Here is a 25,050-nt window from a genome sequence, read left to right on the forward strand (position 1 = left end):
CATCTGGGATCACCAAGCTATGTTTATGAACTCATTTATCTGTGGATTACCTTGGGCTCCTGGAACTAACGATACAATGCTTGTTCCTCAGCAGCTGCTGGAGCTCAGCTTGGTATTTACCTTATTTTCTCAAGAAACATACGTGTTCTCATTTACATAACATTACTTTGACACTACAGTAATGACTTCCAGAAAAACGCTGATAATTGCAAGGATGAAGAAACAAGTCTGAAGACAGTGCGGCCTTTTAGAACAATTATAATTTCATTAAAATAGGAACATAACTTAAAGATAGATTTTATTCTCTTTGATGATTTACTCATGCAAACTGCACATAAAAGAAAACAGTACAGTTTGTGAAACATGTCAAATGTAAAGACCCAAAATGCTAAGTACAGAAGTAGTGTGACAACGTCTCAAAACGGAATCCATGGTAGTACGGCTAATACCTTTTCTCTATTTGCTGAACACAGATTTTAATGGTTCTTTTTCCAGCCCCACTGGTAAATTCATTAACTGTTTACACATCTCCTATACACTTATGTAGACTTATTTTACAAGCGCAACAGTTTTGTTATAAAAAAACTCCACGATATGATTTAAAAGCCTTTGTGTTTAGGAGGGCAAATTATAGTATGATCAATGAGGCCGCATCTAGTCCACCAAACCTACAATGAAAAGTGACTGGAGAGCTTTCTTGCAGAATTCACATTTTGTGCCTTTGCAATTCATTTCTTTCTCGCAAGAGGTCCATTGTATTTAAGCATCCTGGAAACGTTCAGTAACTGTTACAGCTTTTGATCTTGAAATTGGGAAAGTAAGACTTTTAAACACATGAGGTTATCAACACAACTTTCTTAGTTTTAAAATACAAAATATTTAAATTCCCTAATATTTTCATGCTTAAAGCCCTGCAATGATACATATATGACTTAAATACTTCTTTGTCCAGTTTTCATTACAGTATGGTTGTATATATATTGCAGAAATTATATTTTCCTGTGAATCAATTACATTTTTAGATTTAAAACTGAACCAAATAGAAATCTGATGGCACTGACACTTAAAAAATGCATGGTATAGTGTGGAGAAGGAAGAGCAAATGAACTACACAACCCATTATAAATGCATTAAATCTTTGTTATATACATAATGGAATCCTGCTTTACTGCCAGTTGCTACTATGCATCTGTTTTTGCTATTATACAAAGTTTTCCGACCTGAAAGCACACATCTACTTTTTTTAAAACAACTTAATCTATTGTAAAATATTGTACTGTATTTTGAACATGAGTACAGAATCAAAATAGATAATGGCACATTTAAAAAACTCAGTATCCTACAGATGATTGGATAATGAGAAAAAGTGTACCTACAATCATCTCATCAGAAACAAACTACATCATGGAATGTTAGTTATCCAAGTTCGCACAGTAAATAACATTTTAAAACTGCAATCACCTATCAGCCAGCATCACATTGAAGGCATCTTTAAACATTCAAGCAAAAGACTGCTGGCATTAACTACTGAACCATTCTCACACACACACCACACACACCACATTATAATTACATTGTTTCCAAGATACGGTAGATACTGATTTTTTTTTTCCACAAGAAAGGTATCAAAATTTTTGCTACTAAAAGATGACAGTGCTTACACAAGAATTAAGTACAAGTTAGCTTGCAAATACAAGACAATGACAAAAAAAAGTCGAGTTGTCTGAAGAAGGATTTTAGGCTTTTCTGGCATCCAAAACCATGAGTAAACTCCTTAGTCTGCGACTCAAAAATCCACAAAATATCAACCTACTTTGGAATAACAAGTATTCCATATTTGATAACCCTGTATTTTACAATATGCTTACTGGTTTCAGCCTAGCAACAAGGGGTGGTTATAGATATCTATTCTGACTGGAGAATTAAAGCTCTCCTCCCACCAGAATCAAGTGTTGGAGTGGGGAAAAAACCCCACCTGACATCAATTGAAAAAAAAAAAAAATCAAATCTATTTAGTAATGATCCTCATCTAGGATTGGTATGTGCATAAGTACTGTATCTTGTATACTGTACTGGCCCTATTAAACAAATTAAAGACCCCAACAGTTAAAAGCCAACCAAAATGCTATACATAAAAAACCCAAATGTTTTTCTTCCAATATTCTTCCTCTCATAATGTGCAAAACAACAAAAAGGCAAAAAGACTAAAAGCAAATTTACTGTTACTGTCTTTCTCTTGCCTAGTGCTTTATGACCTTGCTAACTTTACAAAGTCAATAGGGACTATGCAGAACTTTGGTATAAAAATGTCACATAATATTCCTATCACAGTCTTGGGGATGACCTTCAGTAATTCACCCCAATGTTTGTTAAAATAATACCAAATTAAAAATGAAATAAACCACATTGTACTGTACACACACTTTACACATTAAGCACAAAAAATAACTAGTAAAACTAATACTTAAAAAAAAAAGTCTTTCGCAAAGAGACTAGAACTGGTGTTCTGTCTTATTTCCACCTGCCAATCGTTAAAGCCAAATTTAAGTTGGATTTTTCAAAATGAGTAATTTTGAGCTACAATTTCTCCTAGATGGAGACTGGTCTGTTGTTGGTTTCCCTTTAAAGTCACAGATGTGTATCTAAGGAACTGATGCAACGCAAGTTTTTAATCAACTTCCCGACGGCTGGGCCTGGGAGGGAGGCGCCAGGACGATCTGGGACAGCACGGGCTCCGTGCTCTGGTCCGCCATCTGCGTGAGCACCGAGGTGGCCACCGCCTCCGCCTTGGACGTGGAGCTGACGCCGTTGGAAGTGCTGACGGAGCTGTGCTGGATCGCTTCCGTGTGCGGGCTGCTGGGCACCGAGATGTCCTCCGAGCTGTCATCTTTATCTGCAGCTGAACGACAACAACTCCTTTATTCTGGCCCGGAAGGCACAACACCTCCTCCCAGTCACAGCAAGCACCCCCGAAATAACTAACACTCATGCGGTAATGCAGTACAAATTGCAAAACAAGCTTATTTCCATTGTTTTAAAAAGAAAATACTACTTTCGAAGCAGAAAAACCAGACTGCAGTATGGGCTATTCAGGAAACCAGAGTATTTTCACATCTTCAAGGCCATGATTAAAATTTCCTGCCTAGTAAATCAGCCAGTGGGTATTATGCCTAATTCTAATGATGAAGGTTCACATCAGTAAGCATTATTCACAGACTACAAAATGCTATTTATTGTGTCTGCTTGGTAATCAAACAAGAGTAATTCTACATTCAGTAATAAATATTTGCCATCATGAGTAAGACATCTGAAAAAATATTACTTACACCATTTACCAGACAATGCTTACACAAGTTTTCAGCCCCCATTCTTTTAACAGAAGAAGTTCCGTAACTTTACAAAGGCCCCTTGATAGGATTAAAAATTGTTTAAACTGGTTTAAAAAATATTTTTGGAGTATTTCAGGTGTTCTCCACATAACCAAAGTGAATTAGCCACAGAATTACATAATTTTTTCCCATGGCAGACGGTAAGCAGGTTAAAAAATTATCACTGTGCAAAACTAAAACTTCCAAAATCATCATGACTTAAAACGTCCCTCTTGCACAGACATTCTAGTCATGCTAAAATCACCCTTTTTTCCAGAGCTGCAGAAGTTAGCCAAGGCATTATGCAAACACTGCCAAACTAAAAGTTTGAGTTCAAAACCAAAAAACCAAGAACACAAAATTATCCTACTGTTTTTCACTTAAAAATAGAAATACTAATGTTGAATTTCATTATAACTTTTTTGTATAACTTCTGCTACTTAATGTTTGCAAGTGCTTTTTACACCAGTTTTATAAACAGACCAAAACCAGTACCCAGGGGGAATACTGGAAGTCCCTTCTGAACTATTGCTGACTACTGTGATACAAACACTGCCAGAAGCAGGCACGAACTATTGCTTGGGACAAAGCAATGGAACAAAGCTTGATCTTCTCTAGTCCTGTCTTTGCAATCCCTTTCAGATTTGCCTGAGATTGGCCTACAAAGTCAGAAGTGTCTCAGAGAAACAATGGGAAAGGATGACACTAACATGGGGAGACAAGCAATGCAGTGGTATCATGTCCTCATTTCCACAAAAAGCCAGGCTAACAGCAGCAACTAAAAGGAACATTAAGTGTGAAAAACCAATAGTGAAATAAAGCTTATGTTTTACTGTGGTTTATATGACATGCTTGCTATGGGTAAGAAAATTTACTAACTTAGCAAGTCAAGACCCCAATATAAAGATCTTTGAGCAGCCCTATGCATACTAAGAACAAACTCCTCTTCAAAACTGTTCTATTATTGACTGCTTCTAGAAAAGAATGGTAAGGTCAAAAAGGATGGGTAGGCAAAGAAACTGCTAAATTTTTTTCTAAGAAATACTGCCTACAGGAGCAAGGTGGCAATCTCTCCTGCAATTTCACTAAAAGAGTATGGACAAAATAGCTTGGAAGTTAGAATGCTCTTATCCTCAAGGCCAACTGTTATACAGATCCTGCACTTTTTAAAAAACAGACCATTCAAACATTAAAAAAGAGAGATACTGGTGACACTGAACTAGATCAGCTGGCAAGTACTGCATATCCAAAGGTTTCATGATAACTGTATACAAAAAGAAAATGAAGGTATTTCCAGAAGGCATTTGTGACCCTTAGGAGAGTTTGCCCATTCAAGAACAGAAAGAATATGAACAAGTGTCAATTTAGTTAGAAGCATTCAACAGGATATAATCTTTAACATACCTCTAGCAAGACCTACAAGATCTCATGTAAAAACAAGCAAGAAGGAGCACATGCAAACTTTGTTAAAAATAGAAACCCTAATGCCACTTCCTGAAAAATACTCCATTACTAATTATGAGAGTAGCATAATTTTTCCTCAGACAGAACGAAATGGCAGCAGGTGGGATGCCATGTATCAAATACAGTCTCTCTGCTGTAACACCTGCTCCTCCTCTTCAGAACTGCTGCTATTCTCCTATGAATCTCAATCTTCCTATCAGCTTCTTTTGCTGATTCCCAATGTCTGGGCTGTCCAAAACCTCCTCATTCTCAATAAAAATGGTTAGTTTTAAATGCTACGAGCCAAAGAAGAAGTTGAAGTACTCCACTATCAGCCAGAAAAGGAAGGTCTTCCACTGTTCTGTCTTCCTTAACACATATTTCTGAACTCAAAAGAAATGTCTGTAATAATATCACAGTGGTATAGAATATGAGACAGGCCTGGTTTTCTGACTCTGATGGGCTCTGGAAGATCCTACAAGCAATGCAAGAAACAGTTATGAGTTCAGAGATGACCACCAGTGTACAAGAGCAGTGTTCATATCAGAGAGCAGATAAACAAACACGCTGTGCTGAAGACACAAAAGTATATAATTCAGGTATTTTCAGATGCCAGGGGGCAGAGAGGGGGAGCCTACAGCTGACAGGTGATTATATAGAGCTAACACGAATTTATGGTAATAAACTGGACTGGAAGCATAAATCCTTGCAATAACTACAAACCAATACTTGGAAATGAGGTGACACCCTAAAGAATTGCTATTTGAATTTTTTTCAATGTCCTTTCTTGCATACCCCTAACTTTATAAGAACAATGGCCAAAAAACTGGAAAAAAAACTCAATTTGAAGAATTAAAACCAAACAAGAAAATCTACTCAACGAATATAGAAGGTATTTAAAAGTCATCCTATTACAGAGGTGGCTTATTTTCTTAAGCCTGAAGACTGGCAATGAAGAACAAAGGCTTTTAGAAGAAGACAGAAAAGTCATACTTAAATTCTGACAGATTCTTATTTTCTTTTCTAAGAATTGCCAGGCACAGGACTGTGACTTCAAGAGTGCAACTGATAACAGAATCATACTGTAGCTAACAATTAAAAAAAACAAAAGTATTTTAGTTCTTAGTTTATTAATGGCTTTCCCAGCTTTGCCTCAAATCAAGGAAAATGCACACTCCAAATCAGAAATTAATTCATAGAAATAATGTTTGCTGTATATTAGAAGGCTGACAGTTTACAAAGCTACATCACATGAACTTTCCTGAAGGCTACATAGCTCCTAGACAGGCTGTGTCATGAGGAGAAAGCCACTATGGATATGGAACACAATGTGGGCTAGACTGGGCTATAAGAAAGATTTAAAGAGCACCAAAACAGGAACAGACTTTTGAGGATATACTAAAAAGTACCCTTTTGAAGTAGCCAAACATTGCTGCTATTTGCTTCTTACCAACTGTGTTAGCACCACAGTAAGCATTGCTTACCAATAGCTTTCAGTAAGGTAAGCAAACAAAGAGGGAGGCATTTCAGTCTTCAGAAGAAAAAACCCACCTGCACCAAAACAGAAGTGAGTACACAAGCACTGACATGATCCTGAATTCCTTTCACTCCCCTGATAATCACTAACAAGGAAGAAGTCTCATGGCAATTCTCATCAAGCCTTTCAGGGACTACAGAGGGACCTAAGCCTAGAAATGCTTTTTTCCAGGGAGTTGTCCTTTGTGAATATCCCCTGCAGGCACTGAAGCAGCATTACCTGTCCAGAACAAGCTGCAGGAACACAGTGGTTTGAGAGGCTGAAATCATTCAAGATCTGAAACTGGTTAGTCACCTTCTATCTTTTTTTTTAAAACTAGCTACCAAAAGAACACAAACCACCCCTTTCAACGCCCCCTACACTGCAGCCTCTATCTTTTATATTGTTTTGAACAAATGTTCTTGAACATTAAGATGTCCTTGTGAAAAATATGAAAAAATACCTAAAATACTCTTTCTCCCTTTAAAAAAGAAAACTCTGAATACCACAACACATTTTCTTCTCACTAGTTTTTACCTTTGTCCTATTACAAGCCCAGAAAAATTCCAACAAAATACGGGGAGTGTTGTAGGAGACTTTTAGAAACTATCTAGTATAGAAGATAACATGAACAATAAATTAACAGCATCTAGATGTCTTATATACAGAGCACTTTCTCAATCCATAGCTGAAGATGCAGTCAGAACCAAAAGCATCCTTGTCTGGAAAATAAAAAAGTTTAAGCTGGCTGACTCAAAGTAAAATATCCATTTTTCTAGTTTCTCTGTCCTGATGACACCCTCTTTTGAAGCAGGCACAAGACTTTAAAATAAGGAAAATTATTGATGATGAAAACAATTTTAGGAGAAAGGGCTACATGCACGGTTGTGCTTTTCACTTGGCCTGAGAAAAAAACGTGTCTGGGAGATGCAAAAGATCTTAAAAGATATGTAAAAGTAAAGGCCAAGTGAGAGATTATTTGTTCCTATTTAAGGGCATAATGCATGAAAAGCCATCAAACTGTGGACTTGGCTGTTAAAATGTGTTCTATGCAGTGCACAATATTCAGCACTGCAGGAGCTCTTTAAGCTGGGGTCTTCAATTTCTTCCAGAGACAAGACTGTTAAACCACTCACTACATTTCTGAAGCAATTCAACTTTGATTATTTGATGAATGTAATATGTTTATTTAAATACACTTCACAGGAACACCATTTTCATGAACACATTGACTGAAATAATTTTTTTCTCTCATAAACTGTACTGTGGGTATGTCACTTAGCCAACATACTTTCCTAACAATATTCATGCAGAGATAATGTGACAAAATCCTTTCAGAGGGATGGCATTACAACTATCATTCATGTTAAGCTTTTACTTTCAACAGACTTTTGAAGAAACTGAGCTATGCTTCTAATTTCCTTTCTCAATACTGTTTTCCTCTAAAATGTAGGCTTTTGCCACTGATGAGGATTTTAGGTCTGATTCATTTTGTATTCTTTAGTGAATCAGAAGCATAGTCCTTTACTAAGGGCTGGAAACAAGAACTACTAGACAGGCCATTCACTATCCTTTAACAAAGAAATCCTTGGCATGGAATCACTTTGACAGTTTATGACTTACGATGAAATATTTTACATCCCAAATCAGGAACATGAATCCTCAAAACATCAAAATTTAAGAAACCTATGGCTTGTCTTTTGTGTTTTTTTTTTTTTTGTTAAAAACCCTGCATGCATAATGCCATCCCCCCAGTAGCTTCTCTATGAAATTATGTTGTTCTGTCAGATGGGAGCCATAATGGCCTCATCCCTGCAGCAATCATTGTTAATATAAATCCCAAACGTATTTCTATACTGTTCCAATTTACTCCAAGATGCTATTTTCTGTCTTGTCAAAATGACTGGAGATCAAAGGACCAAGATTTATAAGCTCAAAACTGACAAAATCAGTATTCTAAATATATATGGCAATACAGAGTTGCTAAATCTCCTGAATCTTTTAAATTAAAAAATATTGCCCAATCTGATGAAATTGCTTACAATGACTACAAGTAAAGATGGTGGCTATTAAGTTTTATCGCAAGCACCTGAGGATCTGTTTGCATGCAGTACAAAATGTTCCTTTATTCTCCTGAATTACTGACACTGGCAAATTAAAATGAAGTGGCTACATATGGCAGAAACAATCTTCACATTTACAAATATCTTGAAATATCACTAAATCATAAAAACGAAAGCTGTGGGTTATATATTATGAATGTTGCCTAATGCATTCCCAGCTCAGTTATTTGTAACAAATTTGTGTACAATGGACAAAATTGGCCATTTATTCTACAGCAGCAGCAGCTGGTTCTGGCACTGTGTATCACAGCCAAAAAGGAAGCTACAAGTCAGGAAAGCATAATTAACCTTTAAAATGCTGGAAGGATGAAAAATAAATAGAACAATTAAAAATAAAAATATGGATTAGAAAATATTTGTATTGACAGTGTCAGTATTCTCCTCAATACTAGAACTGTCTTCAAAAATACCCTCTCTATAGAAAAGAAGTCATTTAATGTGGATATCAAAACAAACTAGAAGACATTGTACAGTAGGAGCCATGAACCTGCATCTGATTATTTTAATGGCTCGACTGATCCTGGATGTTATGGTAAATGAGGACAGCTGTTATAGTACCTCCACTGAAATCTCATTACAATGAAGGAAAAACACCCACAAGGACCTTTCACTGTATTAGGCTATGATAAAGTATAAAAAATGGTTTATCGTGTGCTCTTAATGCTTTAATTATATTTTTCAAAGCAGGTGTAGTAACTGATAGTCCTTAAATGATAATTATCATATGCATTCATTAAACCAACATAAACCTTTCCATGTTATGCAACAATTCAACTTTAACTTAAACATATATTTAAAAATATATCACGTAATATTTCCTGTCTTCCAATAACTTCAAGATTATAAAAAAAAAGATCTTCAATGTAATATATGTAATATTAGAACTGCACTTCTCAATTTTAATGCTCATTCGGTTCGTTTTGGCAGTATTTCATTGATGCAGCCTCAGGCTATAGGTAATGGAACATTACTCACTATGATAGCCAGATTTCTTCTGCATGGCAGTTACAGGGCAATCTTTATGAGCCAGAAGAAGCTGTTTCAGCTGTGCCACTTCATTTCTCAGCAGGGTGACTTCATTCTAAAGGAGAAGAAAGTTATGTACTTTACCAGGCTCAAACTACACACATTTTGAAGGTAAGCATTAAGTTTTATAGGATTTTCAGTTGTTCATTAAGGGTTAGCTGAAACACAAGCAGCTTCAATTTGGTACATACTGCAAATATATATATATTTATTTTATCTTAGAAAATGCAAGTATTAGCTGAAACTTAGCTAGCTTTATTACACTTACTGGAAAATGCTTGGATTTTTAAAAAAAATATAACGTATGTTTTCAGTTTGCAGATGCAGAGTCTACATATAGTCTCATTCACATGATCCAGCTACTGTGAGACTCTTCTGGAAGGTTTTGTGATGAATTCTAATCAGAGTAAACCTACATTTAGCTCCACACATTTTAACAAATGTCACGGCCAACATTAAAAAAAGGGAAAAATAGAAAAGAAAATCCAAAAAGCCAATGCAGAATAAGTTTTTAGTGACTATTTATACTTGGACTTCAAAAAAGAAAATCTCATGTAGTGGAAAATAATTTAGCAAATATTGGTTGATCTCCAGACTGATTTTTATTTTGGCAGCCATACATAAACATGGCCTCTGAAGCAATCATTGATAATAATGACAAAATCCGGAGACGTCAGCTCGTGTCGCTAAAGCACAGTGCAATCTAAGAGACAGCACCTGCACAATCCAGTGCCTGCATTCATTTCCAGACTCTGCCTTTCCACTACTGGGTGACCTTGAGCAAGGTCATTTCACTGCTTTGTGCTTCAACTTGCCCATTTGTAAACTGGAGAGTTGCAATCCTTACCTTCCCTGGAAAGCAGCTTGGTGACTAGAGATGAGTGCTACCTAAGTGCATTGCATGTGACAATCTAAATTAAGAATGGTGGGGCATTTTGATAGACCCATTTTTACTTTGTAGAGTAGAAAAATATTTATGAATCAAATTATCTGTAATGCTTTGTGATCCCCGTATCTGGACACAATATGTGTTTTTCATGGGTTATTTTATTTTGAATATAAATCTTTTCTATTAACACTTGAAGATACTTCAAGTATAAGAACCTTTGCATAATATCGTAATATACCACACACATGACAATTATTTAGTAAATGCTTATGTTTCTGCATTTAGAAGCAAGTTAAAGAAAAAAAAACAACAGAAGAAAACTAGATCGCGTCTAAAATTATCTGCAAAATCAACAACAAGAAAGTCAACCTATTTACTTGCAAGCAAAAAATAAGGCAATGCAGCCAGAGATGAGATGAATTACAAGTTTAAGCATTCTAAAAGAAAACAATTTTTCCAGAAGAAAACTTATTAGGTTTAATTACACTAAGTAACTAAAATATCAAACTGTTCAAAGAAAAGCTCATTTTTTGTGTTCCCTCTCTCTCCATTTAGAAGACAACAAATGTCAAGCCTTTATACCTGCAAAATCCTCTTAAGGTCTCCTTTTCTATTCAGTCCTTTTATGTGTAGAATACCCTTTAGAAACTTTTTATTAAAAGCAAAAGCTGGAAGATGCCAAAAATCTGACTTCACAGACATTTGTAATGAAAGAAAAATGTGACTGCAAACAAAAAGGTTTGCAATGATAGAAACCTAACCAAAAGCCTACAAATTCTCTACCAGGTGGCATTACACGTCCTGAAACCTTAGGCTGTTAAGAAAGCACTGGACTACTGCCTCCAGCTCTGTCTGCCCTTAGTTCACCATGTTATTTACTGAGGAGCCACAAATCTTGATACCACGCAGGCAGCTGCACAGAACTGACACAGGCTGGGGGGAAAAAACCACATTGATGTAGGTTTGAGACACCTGATAACCCACAGAAGCAACAGTGTCCAAGACTGTGAAATACAGTTCTGTTAGTTCAAAGGAACTCTGGCAATCAGGAAAAGGTTTGCAGAAATTCTCTCTTATGTCTCCCACATTTTAAGGAAGAATTTTATATACAAGCAGCACATGTAAGTATGAAGTTGCTGTTCATCTGTGGAAGTAAAATTATATGTTTATGAAAAAATTTTATAATACAGTTTATAGCTCAATGTCAGCTGTATTAAAAATATTAAGGCTGCTGCTAGCATAAATACAAAAAGCAAATACATTATCTTACATTAAAGCAAACTTGAAAAACATGGATCAGCATTCCTATATAAAAGAAACTGAGGTAATTTCTAGAACAATGATAGCTGTATATTCCATAACAACAACACTGGTGCCAACAGTTCCACATACAATGCACACAACACTAGAACAGAGTTCTGTCTGCTGGACACATGGATGGGGAATGTCACAGAAAGGAATCCATGGTTGCTATTTACATATTACCAGTAAGAACCACTTCTAACTGGTAAAGGGGGTTGTTTAGAACCCATTCTTATACATATTGCAGTTAACTATCTTGCTTGTGACAACAGCAAGTCCTTCCATCTCATTCAAAACATGCAAATATGTGGTGGTCATTTCATATGTGGTTAACATGCTGAAAACAGGCTACCAAGAAACACATGAAATAAACACTTTTAACAGGTGGCATGAACAAAGATTATTTCAGATTTTCACACTGGAAAGGCTCTCCTCATCAGTGAGATAGAACCAAGTGCAGGCATCAACAATTCTTTAAAGACATATATAATATAGCTCACATGCTGCTGAGAAGAATTTGTATGTTCCTGCATTTTAAAATGTGCTAGCATGAGAAAGCAGGTTTCTGGAGGAAAGCATATTGACTTGTACCTACACCCATCCTTCAAAAGATGCCTTCCCTTCTGCATTCTTATGAAGGGAGGACACAGCGTATGACACATTCTTCTGTACCTGCCTATTCCTTCCCGCATCCAAAATGCAGATGTAATAGTGGCACAATGGGACCACATTAGCCCTTACTCAGCACGGTGTGGGACAACACTTGTGATATGTTATTACCCAAAGTATCATCAGAGGCAGGTAAATGTGACCTCTGGGGGATAGAGCATTCTTCCTGTTTCCTTTTTGGGCAACTTCCTCTATGGGAAAGGATCTACACTTATGGGCATGCTTTCATAATTTAGCCTTCCTAAACAGCTTCTGCAGCATCAGTACAAACCATCACTCAATTGCTGCTCACTGAAAACCCACTGGGACCTCATGAGGAAGACAGGCCATTCCTCTAAAGCTTCACCCTCTGAGATCATTAAAGCAACAGGGACCAAATACAGAACGTATAATGCACTTTGGATCTGATCCTGCAATGTGGCTCAGCAGCCATTGTGAGCATTGTCAGTACCTTCTTATACCCTGCAGGATTGTGCAAGGCACAGAGGCCACACAAGGTGAAGAATAAAATTTAAGATCAATAAAAAAGTCAAGAATCAAAACAGTAAATAACCTTCAAAATATTGGAAGCATGAAAAAACTTACACAGCAGAGCCAATAATAAAGACAGCCTACCTAACCTATATATTTTACTAGCTATATAATAGATGGAAATTTTCCCTTAAGCAAATATTTGAAAAATACTGCTACAAAATGAAGTTACCTTCAAACATTTAAAAGAAGAACTTGATAGAAGTTAATATACAGAAAAAAATAAAGACATCAACTAAGGAAACCTCTTCAAAATTGCTATGTACTGTTAGTGAGCAGTCTACAACCCTTCCCACTGACATGGGAACCTCTGACACAAGCATTATGAGAAAGCCAGCAGCAGCACTGAACAGAGTCAGAAGTGTTACATGCAGCAATGCAATGCAGGTGTTCTGCTATGAACCTGCTCTTGGAACTGTGACATCTTGGTAACTTCAGCTGAGCAGGCCACTTACACATTAAACTAAATGAACTACTCAACCTGCATTAAGGCAAAACTCCAAACTTATTAAATTTTCTATTAAATATAAAGTAAGTAATCATGGGTCATTACTGCCCACTCTGCTGATCAGCTGTGTCAAGTTATTATTATGGAAATACAGGATTGATTAATGTTTTCACATAAAGCACAGGGTAATTATTTTTCTGATATTCAATTTTCTTTTCAAGTTTTTCTGTTCTTTACAGTTAACAGTTTTGGTTTCGGTAGACTGTAAGAAAATCTTTCTTGAATTCACTGATACTGAATTAACACTTGGAAACATTTTGTTTATGGTACTTACGTGTTTTTTTGTTATAAAACTTGGTGTGTATACATATATGTGAAAGGCTGTTCACATGATATCAAACATTACTTTCACTAAATACTGAATTATGGCTGGTTTTTTTCATTCTCCTTCTTTGATTATTTAAGCTACAGTGCTACATATAATTATGTAATTAATGGACTTAATTGAGGACTGTGCATTAAACGAGTATGTCTAAAGACTGTGAACAGGTATGAGAAGAATACATATTTGCAAGAAATTTGACTAATACTTGTGGAGAGTGTCATGATTCTTGGAACACAGGAAACCATTTCAGGGTGTGTGCTTAGGCAGGAATCTTTTACATTTCAGGGTCTGGGATGCTGAGTATTTCTAAAGAACCATACATGAAGATGACTGATACACTGTATCTTTGATTAAATGATAAAAAATAACCTCAACATGCCCTACTGTCCTGTTGATCAAATTGTGATGTTCTCTATACCAAACAGCACGACAGGTGAGTTTTCATAGGAAGATGATGATCTGTGAATCTGACTCAGTGAACAGTTCTGATGAAGAAAAACAAGTGACACTTAAAGGTATCAAAGTAAGTCTCACCGCTTTTTCTAAATGAATGCTTCATAGTTTTTCCTTTCAACAACTTTCAAAGCAAAGCTTTTAGACTTTTTATTTTGAAAACAATTTCTGCCTATTTTTTATGTGCTGCTGGAAAACATTAGGAAAGTATGCTTTAACATTTAATAGCAGTTTAAACAAAAGGCTCATGGATTGTTCTGCGGGGAAAAAGCACATTCCATGATGACTTTCTGGGATCAGATGAGGTGGAAAAATGACCTGCAACATACACTGGCCCTACCCTCTTACAGCACACTTCATCTCTATAGGATTTAGGTGCTGCTGGTAAAAATTTGCAGTGTACTGCTGTACCCATCCTCTGGGCAAAAGAGGCCCTCGGTATCCACTGATATCAACCTGGCACCTTTCATGAGCATTACATTCACTTTAAAGGAAAAAAAGTGAAGTTGAAAAGAACCAAAGGAAATAAGCTCAAAACCTACTCAAATAACCCAGGCCATGGTACAAATTAAGAGCAAGATGTGTTCAAGATAAGACTATTACTTTGCTCATAAGTGTTTATTCCAACACATCTTGTCATCTCAGTTTAGTATCATAGCCTGAAAGTTACTTCAAGTGGAACAAAGGATAGAAGGGTATGATCCTTACATTTACACATCTTGAAATATGAGTATGCTCTTATCATCTAATTTTACTGCTAAATGCAACTAGTTCAGAATTTTAAGCCTGAGCTGAGCCACCAGTTACAAAACCATCTATATTTCCGATTTCATGCAAAGTTTTAAGCTCCACTGATCATGGATCACTGTGTCAGAACAAACAAAATGTATTAATTTTTCCTTGAAATAAAAGGTATACCTGTAACTGGCCATTTAGTGAGCTCAGGTCCTCAGCTTTTTTCTCCAATGACTGCACCCAGACTTTCCGTTTCTGCCGGCACCTGGAAGCAGCAGCCCTGTTTCTCTCCAAGAACTTTCTCCTTTTCTCATCAGGGTCTTCATTGGCAGCTCTTCTTCGCCGACCGCCTGTATTTGGTGTCTGTGGCGTAGGCTGAGCTGGTGATGCCTGAAAACAGCCATGACTTAACCTACAGCTCTGGTATAAACAGCCAGCACCTCTTGAGAAAAGCATTTAGGGCATTTCTAAATACATTCAAGAGTCACACTTAGGTTTTTTTAAAGCTGTGCCCATTTAACTCTACAGTGATATTTTTAAAACTTTTACCCATACTTACTCTCCTGATCATCTTACATTAACGTATTGCATCCAAAATAGCTTTCAAGCTCCATTTAGTAGGAAATGAATTTTCTATTTTAGACTCTTCCCACACACCTAGTCACAACTGAAAAATGACACAATTGCTTATGCCCACTACACAGAAGCTGTTTGACAAATGCTGGCAGTGCTGAGACTCCCTGATCCTGGGATCTCCAGACAGCAATTTCCTACTCATTCATGTGTTCCCCACCACTGAGTAACAATTTCCCTTAATCTACCCACATTACATGACAGTATCAAAATACTTCAATACTTGAAATTATACATTTTACTCATTTCACAGTTGTATACAGACCCTAGACAAAGATTTAATGAAATTTAATAACAATATAATGGTCTTAAAAATCCTTTAAAGAGATAAGGTAGGCAGAACATAATTACCCGCATGACGTTCACAGGTGCATCTCCACATTCAGTTTCACACAGCAAGAAAGTTTTATTTTTAAATTAAAAACCCCAAACATGCACCAGCTGGCATATCAATTTGGCATTAATTCTAATGAGCTAAGAATAAAAAACCCCTGGGAACTCAAATCAGTGTTTTAAGAAACACTTGCTATTTTTGATTAATACTAATTGTAAAATAACTCCAAGACAATCAAACAGCAATTTTCATCTTGAAAATTCTGCTATGTGATACTTGAAAATATTCTTTAGAAAAACTCAAGGCAGTATGGGGAAACAGCAGCTTTAAGAAAGGGATCCTTTCACAATGGGTCACTTTCTCCCCTGTTCTGTTCCAAACATATTTGCTTTGATACATTATTTGATTTCACTAGCCAGGGTAAGAATCTGAGGCTTTCACTGCAGATAAGTCCTGTCAGTTCTGGGCAAAGTGTGTAGCTTTTATAGAACTAATATTACACTACAAATTCTGAAAATAACTCTTTGATATTTTTATAAGCAGTTTGAAAACACATTCCAAGAGGTTTTTAGAAATAGAACAGCTGCAGTCCTCCAGGATTCACCAGGAAGTGTATCTTTCCTCCAGCAGCATGCCCACTTCCAGTCTGAGGTTCAGAGGTTTTGTCTTTTACTCCCCTGTTCTGATCTATTGTCCCCAAAATACAACAAATCACACCTAAAACCAGAGGCCTCCTTCCAGAGCCTGAGATGATGAAGTACCCTTAATGACACAGCTGAAACTCTTCCTGTGGCAGCCCAGAAAAGATCCTTCAAGCAAACTAACATAAGCATAACAAACTAACATAAGCATGCAATAAAAAAAAAATTTTAAGCACATTTATGATATAAAATATAATAAACATAAAACAGATGCAACAGAAACACAAAATAAAACCACTTTAAAAAAAAATATATATATATTGACCAGCTGTAAAAACTTCAGCTACCACAGAATCTCCTAACAACGATCTTCAGAAATCAGGACTTAGTTCTAAATTTGAGCAGACAGATACTATACCTGACTCTGAAATCATTATCTTGGATAATAGATTTTAGAAGCATTTAAGAACATGTAAGACCTGTAAACATTTTACTGCTATGGAGCTAAAAGAGGAGTCTAAAAGAGGAATCTGTTAATCTCTGTTTTACAAATCAAGAGCACAGAAAAATGTATATGTATTTGTAAAAGAAAAGGAGGAGGAAGGAAGCACATGCCCACTCCTGTCATACCGGTGTTTCAGTTGTTGAAGTTGCAGGCTGTTGGAGTGACTGTGGTCGTGGTTCCTCTGACTGAGTCCTAACCAACCCACTTGCATGTCCCTTGGCAGTATCTCCATTTGTTACCTGAGGGTGCTGCTGGGTCAAGGCTGCTTTCAATCTCTGAAAGCAGAAAATAAAGAAGAAAAAGAAAAGAAATGTTCTATCATGCTAGCTTGAGTGATTAATCATTTATATAAGCAGTTACTTCCACTTTGGAAACAGGAACTCCAACTCTTAAACAGGTGTTTCTTTTTACAGGCTTTCAACAGTGACCTATGCATACACCTAAAAACAGGGGGTAAATTTCTGCAATCATGACAATAGCAATGAGGTTTACATAAGATCCCAGAAAGGGAGGGATGGTCAACTGTATGGAGAAGGAAGCAGAAAGCCTCATCTGTAGTGAGCTGTGCCCACAAACAGATGAGTGGAAGGCCATAAACTGAAGCTGGTAGTGCCAGAAGAGTAACGATGACACATGAAGGAAAATAGGGAACAACTGGAACACAAGCATCTTTCCACTTAAAAAATTCTGGTGCTCTCTGTCTCTATTCAATTTTAAATGGCTTGTTATGCCTCCACTAATTCATGGTCTTTACAAATACTCACCTCTGCAATCCTTCCTATGGGTAATTAGAGAAAGGCCAAGACCTTTGCTGAAACATCTTAATGATGTACAAAAGACTAAGAAGCTTAAGGTTACATGTAAAGAATATTTATGTAGAAATATGCAAGATAACTACTACAGCACGCTACTTTGCAGTAAAAGACTGCTTAAAAGTTTGATACTCTTCCTTTATTGCAAACAGCCACTATGAAGAACAGTAATGTGCAAGTTCAGCTGTATTTAATACACCCAATAGTTACTGACAACCTGATGGATGATTTCAGAGCATTTTACTGACTGCCTGTTGAAAAATACTTCATTCAACTTTTGGGGAAATCTATTAAAACTGTAATATAATACATTCTATTTAAAACTATTTCTTAATCTTAAGTTATAAAGTGTCCAATTTCAGCAGGTACAGCTGCTTGTAATTCCAGATCCTTTCTTAAAATTCCATGAATACTGTACAATTTATGATTAATTTTTTTGGTTTTATTGAAGAATTTATCCTACTAGAGAAACGATGTTAGAAAGAAAATGTTTTTCTACTGAGCACTGTATTTTTTAAGAATCCAGTACAAGTTTAAGAGAAGATTAATGACTTAAACATGTAAGTTTGTGGAAATTCTGATATCTCGCAACATCATATTTTGAAATATGAACAAAGTGTCACCCATATACTAACATTAATAGAATGTCTTAAGAATACTAGAGAGAGGCAGCATTTAGCCAGCTCAGAATAAACAGAAAACTTTGTACCTATTTCTATAGATATTCTCTATAAACTGAGGTATCCCATGTCTTCCAACAATTAAGTCAGTGAAATACAGTAACAGCTCCCTCCTACCTTCCATGGTGACAGGCTTTCCTGGATCCTATGCTACAATTAAAACAACAGATTGCAGACTACCTCTGTCAAAACTGCAAAATATTTTCAGGTCTGAAATATGGCAAGTTACCATCTACTACATGGATTTGGCAGCACATAACCAAGCACCAGCAGGTATCCCAACTGAGGGCTGCAAACAGAACTAAGAAACTCCCATCCTCTTCTACTGGCCTGCTATTAAGGAATCTTTAGCCAGTGACTTCTGTAGGAAGTCTACTCTTGTAGACTTGCTCTGGATTGAATTAGCAGCACATTACATCAGATAGGAACCATTCAAGTGCACATGAAAATTAGGAGTTAATCCCAACAGCTAAATGAGTAGTTCCTCACCTCATTTACTGCATCAACTTCCTAAGTTTCCCAGAATAAAGAAGACACTTCAGAAAATTACACAAACCAAATTTACTGCAATTTCCAGTGCTCAACTTTTGCAACAAAAATTTAGGACAGCTGCAAGCATTAGGGCAGGATAACAAAAAATGTTAAGATAATATGTCCATAATTTTTAGTATATGTATAGCACTCTGAAAGCCCTTAGATAGTTAACACTTTAATTAAACTCAAGAATTTACTTCTACCTTCCTAATTCTCATTGGAAAAACAAGCTAACAAAAACATTTCAGTCCCTGTCTCCAGCAGGCCTAAGTGTTTTCTAGATGTCTAACTAAAATTACTAAAACCATACTCTATGCTGCAACAACTGCAAAGCTGATGGTTGATGATTCTTCTCTCTCTTTAAGTAATTCTGGTGTCTAAATCATAAAATCTTCTACACAACCACTACCAGGGAAACACATGACAACCAAGTCAGTTTTTAAAATAGTATTTTTTTAAAGAAACTAGCAAGTATTTAATACTTATATGACAATAACCTTTCTGTATGTTATTAAGGTAAGACTTTTTGCAGTGTATTTTCATTTATGACTTGAATAACTTTAGAAGTATTTCTTTTATCATAACTTGCTGTTAGGCAGGACGTGACAAATTTTCATCAGTCCTAATCAAGAGAGCAGTGAAAGTACAAATCAGTTAAAGGGTATGCTCTCTTCTATTTTAAGCGGTCATAGTAGGACAGATTTCAAAGTTACCATCTCAAAAATGACATATATTGAGTTTGCATGGCAAGGTTTTGTTTGGGGTGGGTGGCAGGGGTGGCTCCTGTGAGCAGCTGCCAGAAGCTCCCTCCTTGTCCGACAGAGCCAAGGGCAGCTGGCTCCAGGACAGAGCCCCGAGGGGACACTGCGGGAGCCAGGCCTGCTCAGCCTTGAGAAGAGGTGACTGAGAGGGGACCTCAGCAGTGTCCCCAAGTACCTGAAGGGGGATGCCAAGAGACTCAGAGATGCACAGCAGTAGGACAAAGGCAATGGCAGGAACTGAAGCACAGGAAGCTCCACCTGAACAAGAGGGAGAACCTGACTGTGCAGGTGAGTGAGCACTGGAACAGATTGTCCACAGAGGATGTGAGGCTTCTCTCACTGGAGATAGGCAAGAACCCTCTGGATGCAATCCTGTCATCTGCTCTGGGATGGCCCTGCTGGCATAGGGGGTTGGACCAGATGACCACTGTGGTCCCTTCCAACTTGGCCCATGCTGTAATTCTGTGAAGAGTGAGAGGAGTCCTCTCCAAAGACAGGAAGGAGCAGCAGAGAAGTCTGAGGAACTGACCACAACCACCACTGCCCTTTCCCCTGGGCTGCTGAGGGGCAGGAGGTAGAGAAGAGTTAGACCCAGGAAGAAAGGCAGGAAGGTGTTTCGAAGTTTTGGGTGTATTATCCTAAATGAAACTGAGACGAGTTTGAGTCTTTGAAACTGAGTCTTTCTCAAGACAAGTCTGTTTTGCCCATGATGGTAACTGATGAGTTCGCACTGGGCCATGCAAACAAAGTTGGACTTAACTTACTGTAATGCCAGCATCTGAACATTATATCCTGTAAATACATAAGTAAAGAAACTCCTTTTGAGTATTACATTGTTAAATGTAATGTACTATGAAAACAAGAATAGTAAATAACTAGATCTAATTTCAAATTACAAAGTTTGAAAGTTGAAATTGAAGTAGTTAGGATTAAATTATCCACAAATGCAGACAGACACATTGTGAAAAATCTGAGGAATATTTACAGATTTTCACAAGGAGATTCCAGCTCATGTGTTTAATAAGTTTCATATTTTAAAAGGTAATTCTGGAGTAAAATACTACACGGGTGTTGTGCTTCTTGTGACAGTTACCCTAAATTCAAAGAGAATCTCATTTTTAACAATCAAGAATACAGAAACATGTATTAGAATAAATGTAAATAAGCATTTTTATGTGGAAAACCTTGATGACAACCGAGGTTTTTTGATATTATTTGGTTACAGGCAAACTAACTAGACAGGTTAATAGCTTTTAAAATCTTGATTAGCAAGGTTTTATCATTTATGTATATCCTTGAAAACAAATCCTCACCACATCTGTCAAAATTTGGTGGGACTAGATCATTCCACCAAGAGCTCACAGAAACAAGATAATATACTCCAGAAACAATTTGTGAAAAACTCAGATCCATATTTCATATCTGCCACAAAAGCTCATCAGAGTAATAACCCTCCTTCTCCTGGGTGTTATCCTACCATCTGCTCCTCTATTACTTATCTTTATTTTGCAACTAATTAACAGCATAATCTTCTAAATTCAGCAAGTTAATTATCATTATTGTGGTCTTTGCAGCATCATCAGTCCTTATGAAGTCTTGTCTCTCCACCCCCAGAGAACATATGAAAATGAAGTAGGTTGTGAGAGGGTCTGTTTCTTTAGAGTAGGCTCATTAGGTGTTTGCTGATTAGCTCGGCATGCAGTGAGACAGGTCAGAAGAATTCTGCTGAACACAAGGTCCCATGCCGGGCTCCAGCAAGTTAATGTTGGTTTCTGAACATTTGCCAAGCTGCCCTCTGTCACTTCTCAGTAGAAGCCTCCTGCAAAAAGACTACTGGCTGCCTACTGAGTGCAAGGTATTTTTCAGATTGTGACAAAAAGTTTTACATGGGAAGGAGGAGATGGAGGGAAACATTCCACATTAAAGCAATTTTGAAATTCTTCAGAAACTTCTGCAATCCATGCTGAAGAGTCTGAATGCTAAGTTTGCACCCACAAGCTGCACACTCAAAAAGGATGTTTTACAGCTGCAACTCAAGGCTCATATTCCATACACAGAAAGCAGACAATTACAGATCTTCTCATAAGAACATCAGAAGCAATTCTACAGTTATTTTAAGTCATGCATCCTTATCTTAGTGAGGAAGTTTTTTGGGGGTTTTAAGTTTTCTGGTTTTTTTTTTTAAAGACAGTTATTGCATCTACTTCTAAGCCTAAAAATACCACAAAACTGACATACATATGATTTTACTTAAGTAAGCAAAAGTTAGTTTCTTTAGCACACTGACATACATGGAATCATGTCAGAAAAACTGACAATTTATATTAAGTGTGCCACAGAGATCTGAAACTCATTTTCACTCCTACTGCATGTCATTCTTAGTATAAGATGTAAGAATATTTCCAAAATAGTAGCAGTAAAAGACAAGGTTGTGTCTGAATAAGATCTCTAGTCATTTTGTACTTCGGTTCTACAAGCAGTAGAGAAAAAGGATCCAAGAATGTTCACAACTATAGTAACAGTGACTTTCACAGCTGTGAATGGACTAGCTCTGTTCACTACAATAAATTCAATATTGAGGCAATAAAATTAAAATGCAATCTGATTTCATGCAGTTCTTTCACAGCACTGAAACACATCAAGCACTGTATGTTTCTATGGTGAAAGAGACCCTAAGACCGTGCTTAATGCACTCTTTCACTTATGTCAACTGTTTCAGTTGAGAGCCTCTTGCAAGAATGCCACCAGTCATAAGGATTTGGCTCACTGCACATACAATATTTAAATTTTTGTCTGTCACTGCTTTTTTGTATTCCTTCTTTTTATGACTATTTTTTCCTCCCAGTTATTAGTCCTTGCAGTAGGTATTCATTTTGCTATCTGCTATTTCACTCAGTGAACCTGTTCCCACATACAACTGCTCCTCTATGGAATTCATTCAATCATTTAATGTCAGGCAACTTGACCAGTAAGTGGAGAAAAGACCATTTCAGCAAAGAAAGAACAGAGCTCGAGAGGTGACATCTCAGTGACTTGCTTTGCTTCAATAACCAAAACTGCCATGCTGAAGGAGTTTGACACTTTAGACTGAAAACTTTATTGAACATAGAAATAAACACATAGTTTTGATTATTATTCATTAAACTTGGATGCCCCTAATAAAAAATCCTTTCAAATGCTGTAAGAGACACAATTTGCAAAAGTAAAAAGTCTCCAAAAGCTGTCCATGGTGGGAAAAAATTCTCAGCAAGTGCCTCAGTTCCTTTATCCTTAAAGGGTTGTACAACTTCTAGGACCGCCAAAGAAAAATTTTAACTATGCTATAGGAAGGCATCCAGTGTCCACTACCAAAGATATCTCCTGACAGTTATTTTTAGATTTTGAAAATGAAAATAAAAATTTGTTTACTAAATTTCATTCATGAAATTTAAAAAAAAAATACACTTCTTTGTACAATTTGGCAACTTGTTTCATAGGGAAACAACACGTATTCATCAAAATAAAAATGTGTTCTTCTCATGTTAATACAAATACAGAAATTAAATTATCTATATTCATATTTAAATTTCAGAGCTTTAGGAAAGAAGCTCTACAATCTCTAACTTTTATCTAACTACTTCTGATGTTTAGTTTAAAAAAAAAAGTCCACACAACAGTAGTCTTTTGTAAGCAAGTAAGAGTGAAATGAATGACTGAAATGAGGAATGTAATCAGAGCACAAAGTTCTTTTCTTACTATAAACCTCTAAAATGTGTTAGGTCTTTGAAATATGCAGAAATAGCCTCTGCAAAGAAAGGCAGAAAGCACAAAAGAAAGTGCCTGGTTTGTACCAGGTATTTCATCCGATACAAAGAGCTGTACCTTCTACACAGGACAGCTCCAGATCTGATAACAATGCAAGAATTTGGTGCTATTTCACATTAAATTTACTACAACCAGTTTTTCAGGAATTTTACTCAACCTCTGAAGTTATTAGATCTGTGTCAACTTAGAATACCTTGAAATAGTGTTGTGGTATGATAGCAGAAAATGCAGAACACCCTAACAGCAAGTACAGTCCTTCAATACAGGAGCGGTTCAAACAACTACTGCCAACACCAGCTATAAATAAACCATGTTAACTTTCCAAACTCTGCATTCCATACAGTACAATGCTCACTTAAATACCCAAGGAAGTTAGGGAAGTTAGTTAGGAATCTATTCCTGTATGTTTTTTGTATTTGCTACATATTCTATTCATACATTTTATAATGTAATACAAAAAAATCCATGAGACTGCAAGCTCCATCTATAAAGAACAACAAAATTTTTCCTCAAATAATAAGTAAGAAATAAAGTAATAGCTAAAAAAATTCCAAATATATATACTCCTGGGAATGTTGTGAAGGGAACATCACAGCTTCACCCCTTCATCTGGCTTTTTGTTCAAAATACACTAAGAATGCTGACAGACTTCATGGGTTCATAAAATTGTTTAGGCTATAAAAGACCTTTAAGATCAAGTCTGACCATTAAGCCAGAACTGCCCCAAGACCACCACTAAACCATGGCCCTGTGTCACATCTCCATGTCATTTTAACACCTCCAGGGATGGTGATGTCACCACTTCCCTGGGAAAATCGTTTAATACTTGACAACCCTTTCAGAGAAGAAATTTTTCCTAAACGTCCAATCTAAACCTTCCCTGGTGCAATGAGAGGCTGTTTTCTCTCATTCTATCAGCTGCTGTTTAGAAGAGGCTGAGTCCCACCTGGATACACCCTCCTTCCAGGTAGCTGTACAAAGCATGGAGGTCCCCCTTGAGCTTCCTTTTCTCCTGGCTAAACAGCCCCAGCTCCCTCAGTCACTCTTCAAAGGACTTTCTCTAGACCCTTCACCTGCTCCACTGCCCTTCTCTGGACAGACTCTAGCACCTCAATGTCTGTCTTGCAGTGAGGGGCCCAGAACTGAACACAGAACTCGAGGTGTGTCTTCACCACTGCTGAGTAGAGGGGAACAATCCCTGCCTGGGTCCTGCCTGTCCCACTATTGCTGATTCTGATACAAGCCAGGATGCCATTGGCTTTCTTGGCCACCTGGCCACTGCTGGCTCATGTTAAGTTGGCTGCTGACCAGCACACCCAGGTCCTGTCCCAACAAGCATCTTTCCAGCCACCCTGCCCACAGCCTGTAGCGCTGCCTGGGGCTGCTGTGACCCAAGAACAGGAGCCAGCACTTTGCCATGTAGAACCTCATACAAATGGCCTCAACCCAGTGATTCAG

General features: G+C 37.0%; 1 protein-coding gene across 5 annotated transcripts in view; it reads right to left on the reverse strand.

The window, feature by feature from the left end:
• Positions 1-281: 281 nt before the first annotated feature.
• ATF2 (activating transcription factor 2) overlaps positions 282-25,050 on the reverse strand; it is a 48,230-nt gene continuing 23,461 nt past the window's right edge. For 4 of the 5 annotated variants that reach the window (XM_059853160.1, XM_059853155.1, XM_059853157.1 and 1 more), the window contains 4 exons: positions 17,127-17,276; positions 15,072-15,278; positions 9,426-9,531; positions 282-2,899 (listed from right to left, as the gene is read on the reverse strand). In XM_059853160.1, coding sequence (XP_059709143.1) covers positions 2,673-2,899; positions 9,426-9,531; positions 15,072-15,278; positions 17,127-17,276 — 690 coding nt within the window. In that variant the 3' untranslated portion in view covers positions 282-2,672. The remainder of the gene's footprint in view (positions 2,900-9,425; positions 9,532-15,071; positions 15,279-17,126; positions 17,277-25,050) is intronic. The other variant, XM_059853158.1, reaches the window with a different exon arrangement.

The sequence above is a fragment of the Haemorhous mexicanus genome, chromosome 8 (assembly GCF_027477595.1).
Source record: "Haemorhous mexicanus isolate bHaeMex1 chromosome 8, bHaeMex1.pri, whole genome shotgun sequence".
NCBI lineage: Eukaryota > Metazoa > Chordata > Aves > Passeriformes > Fringillidae > Haemorhous > Haemorhous mexicanus.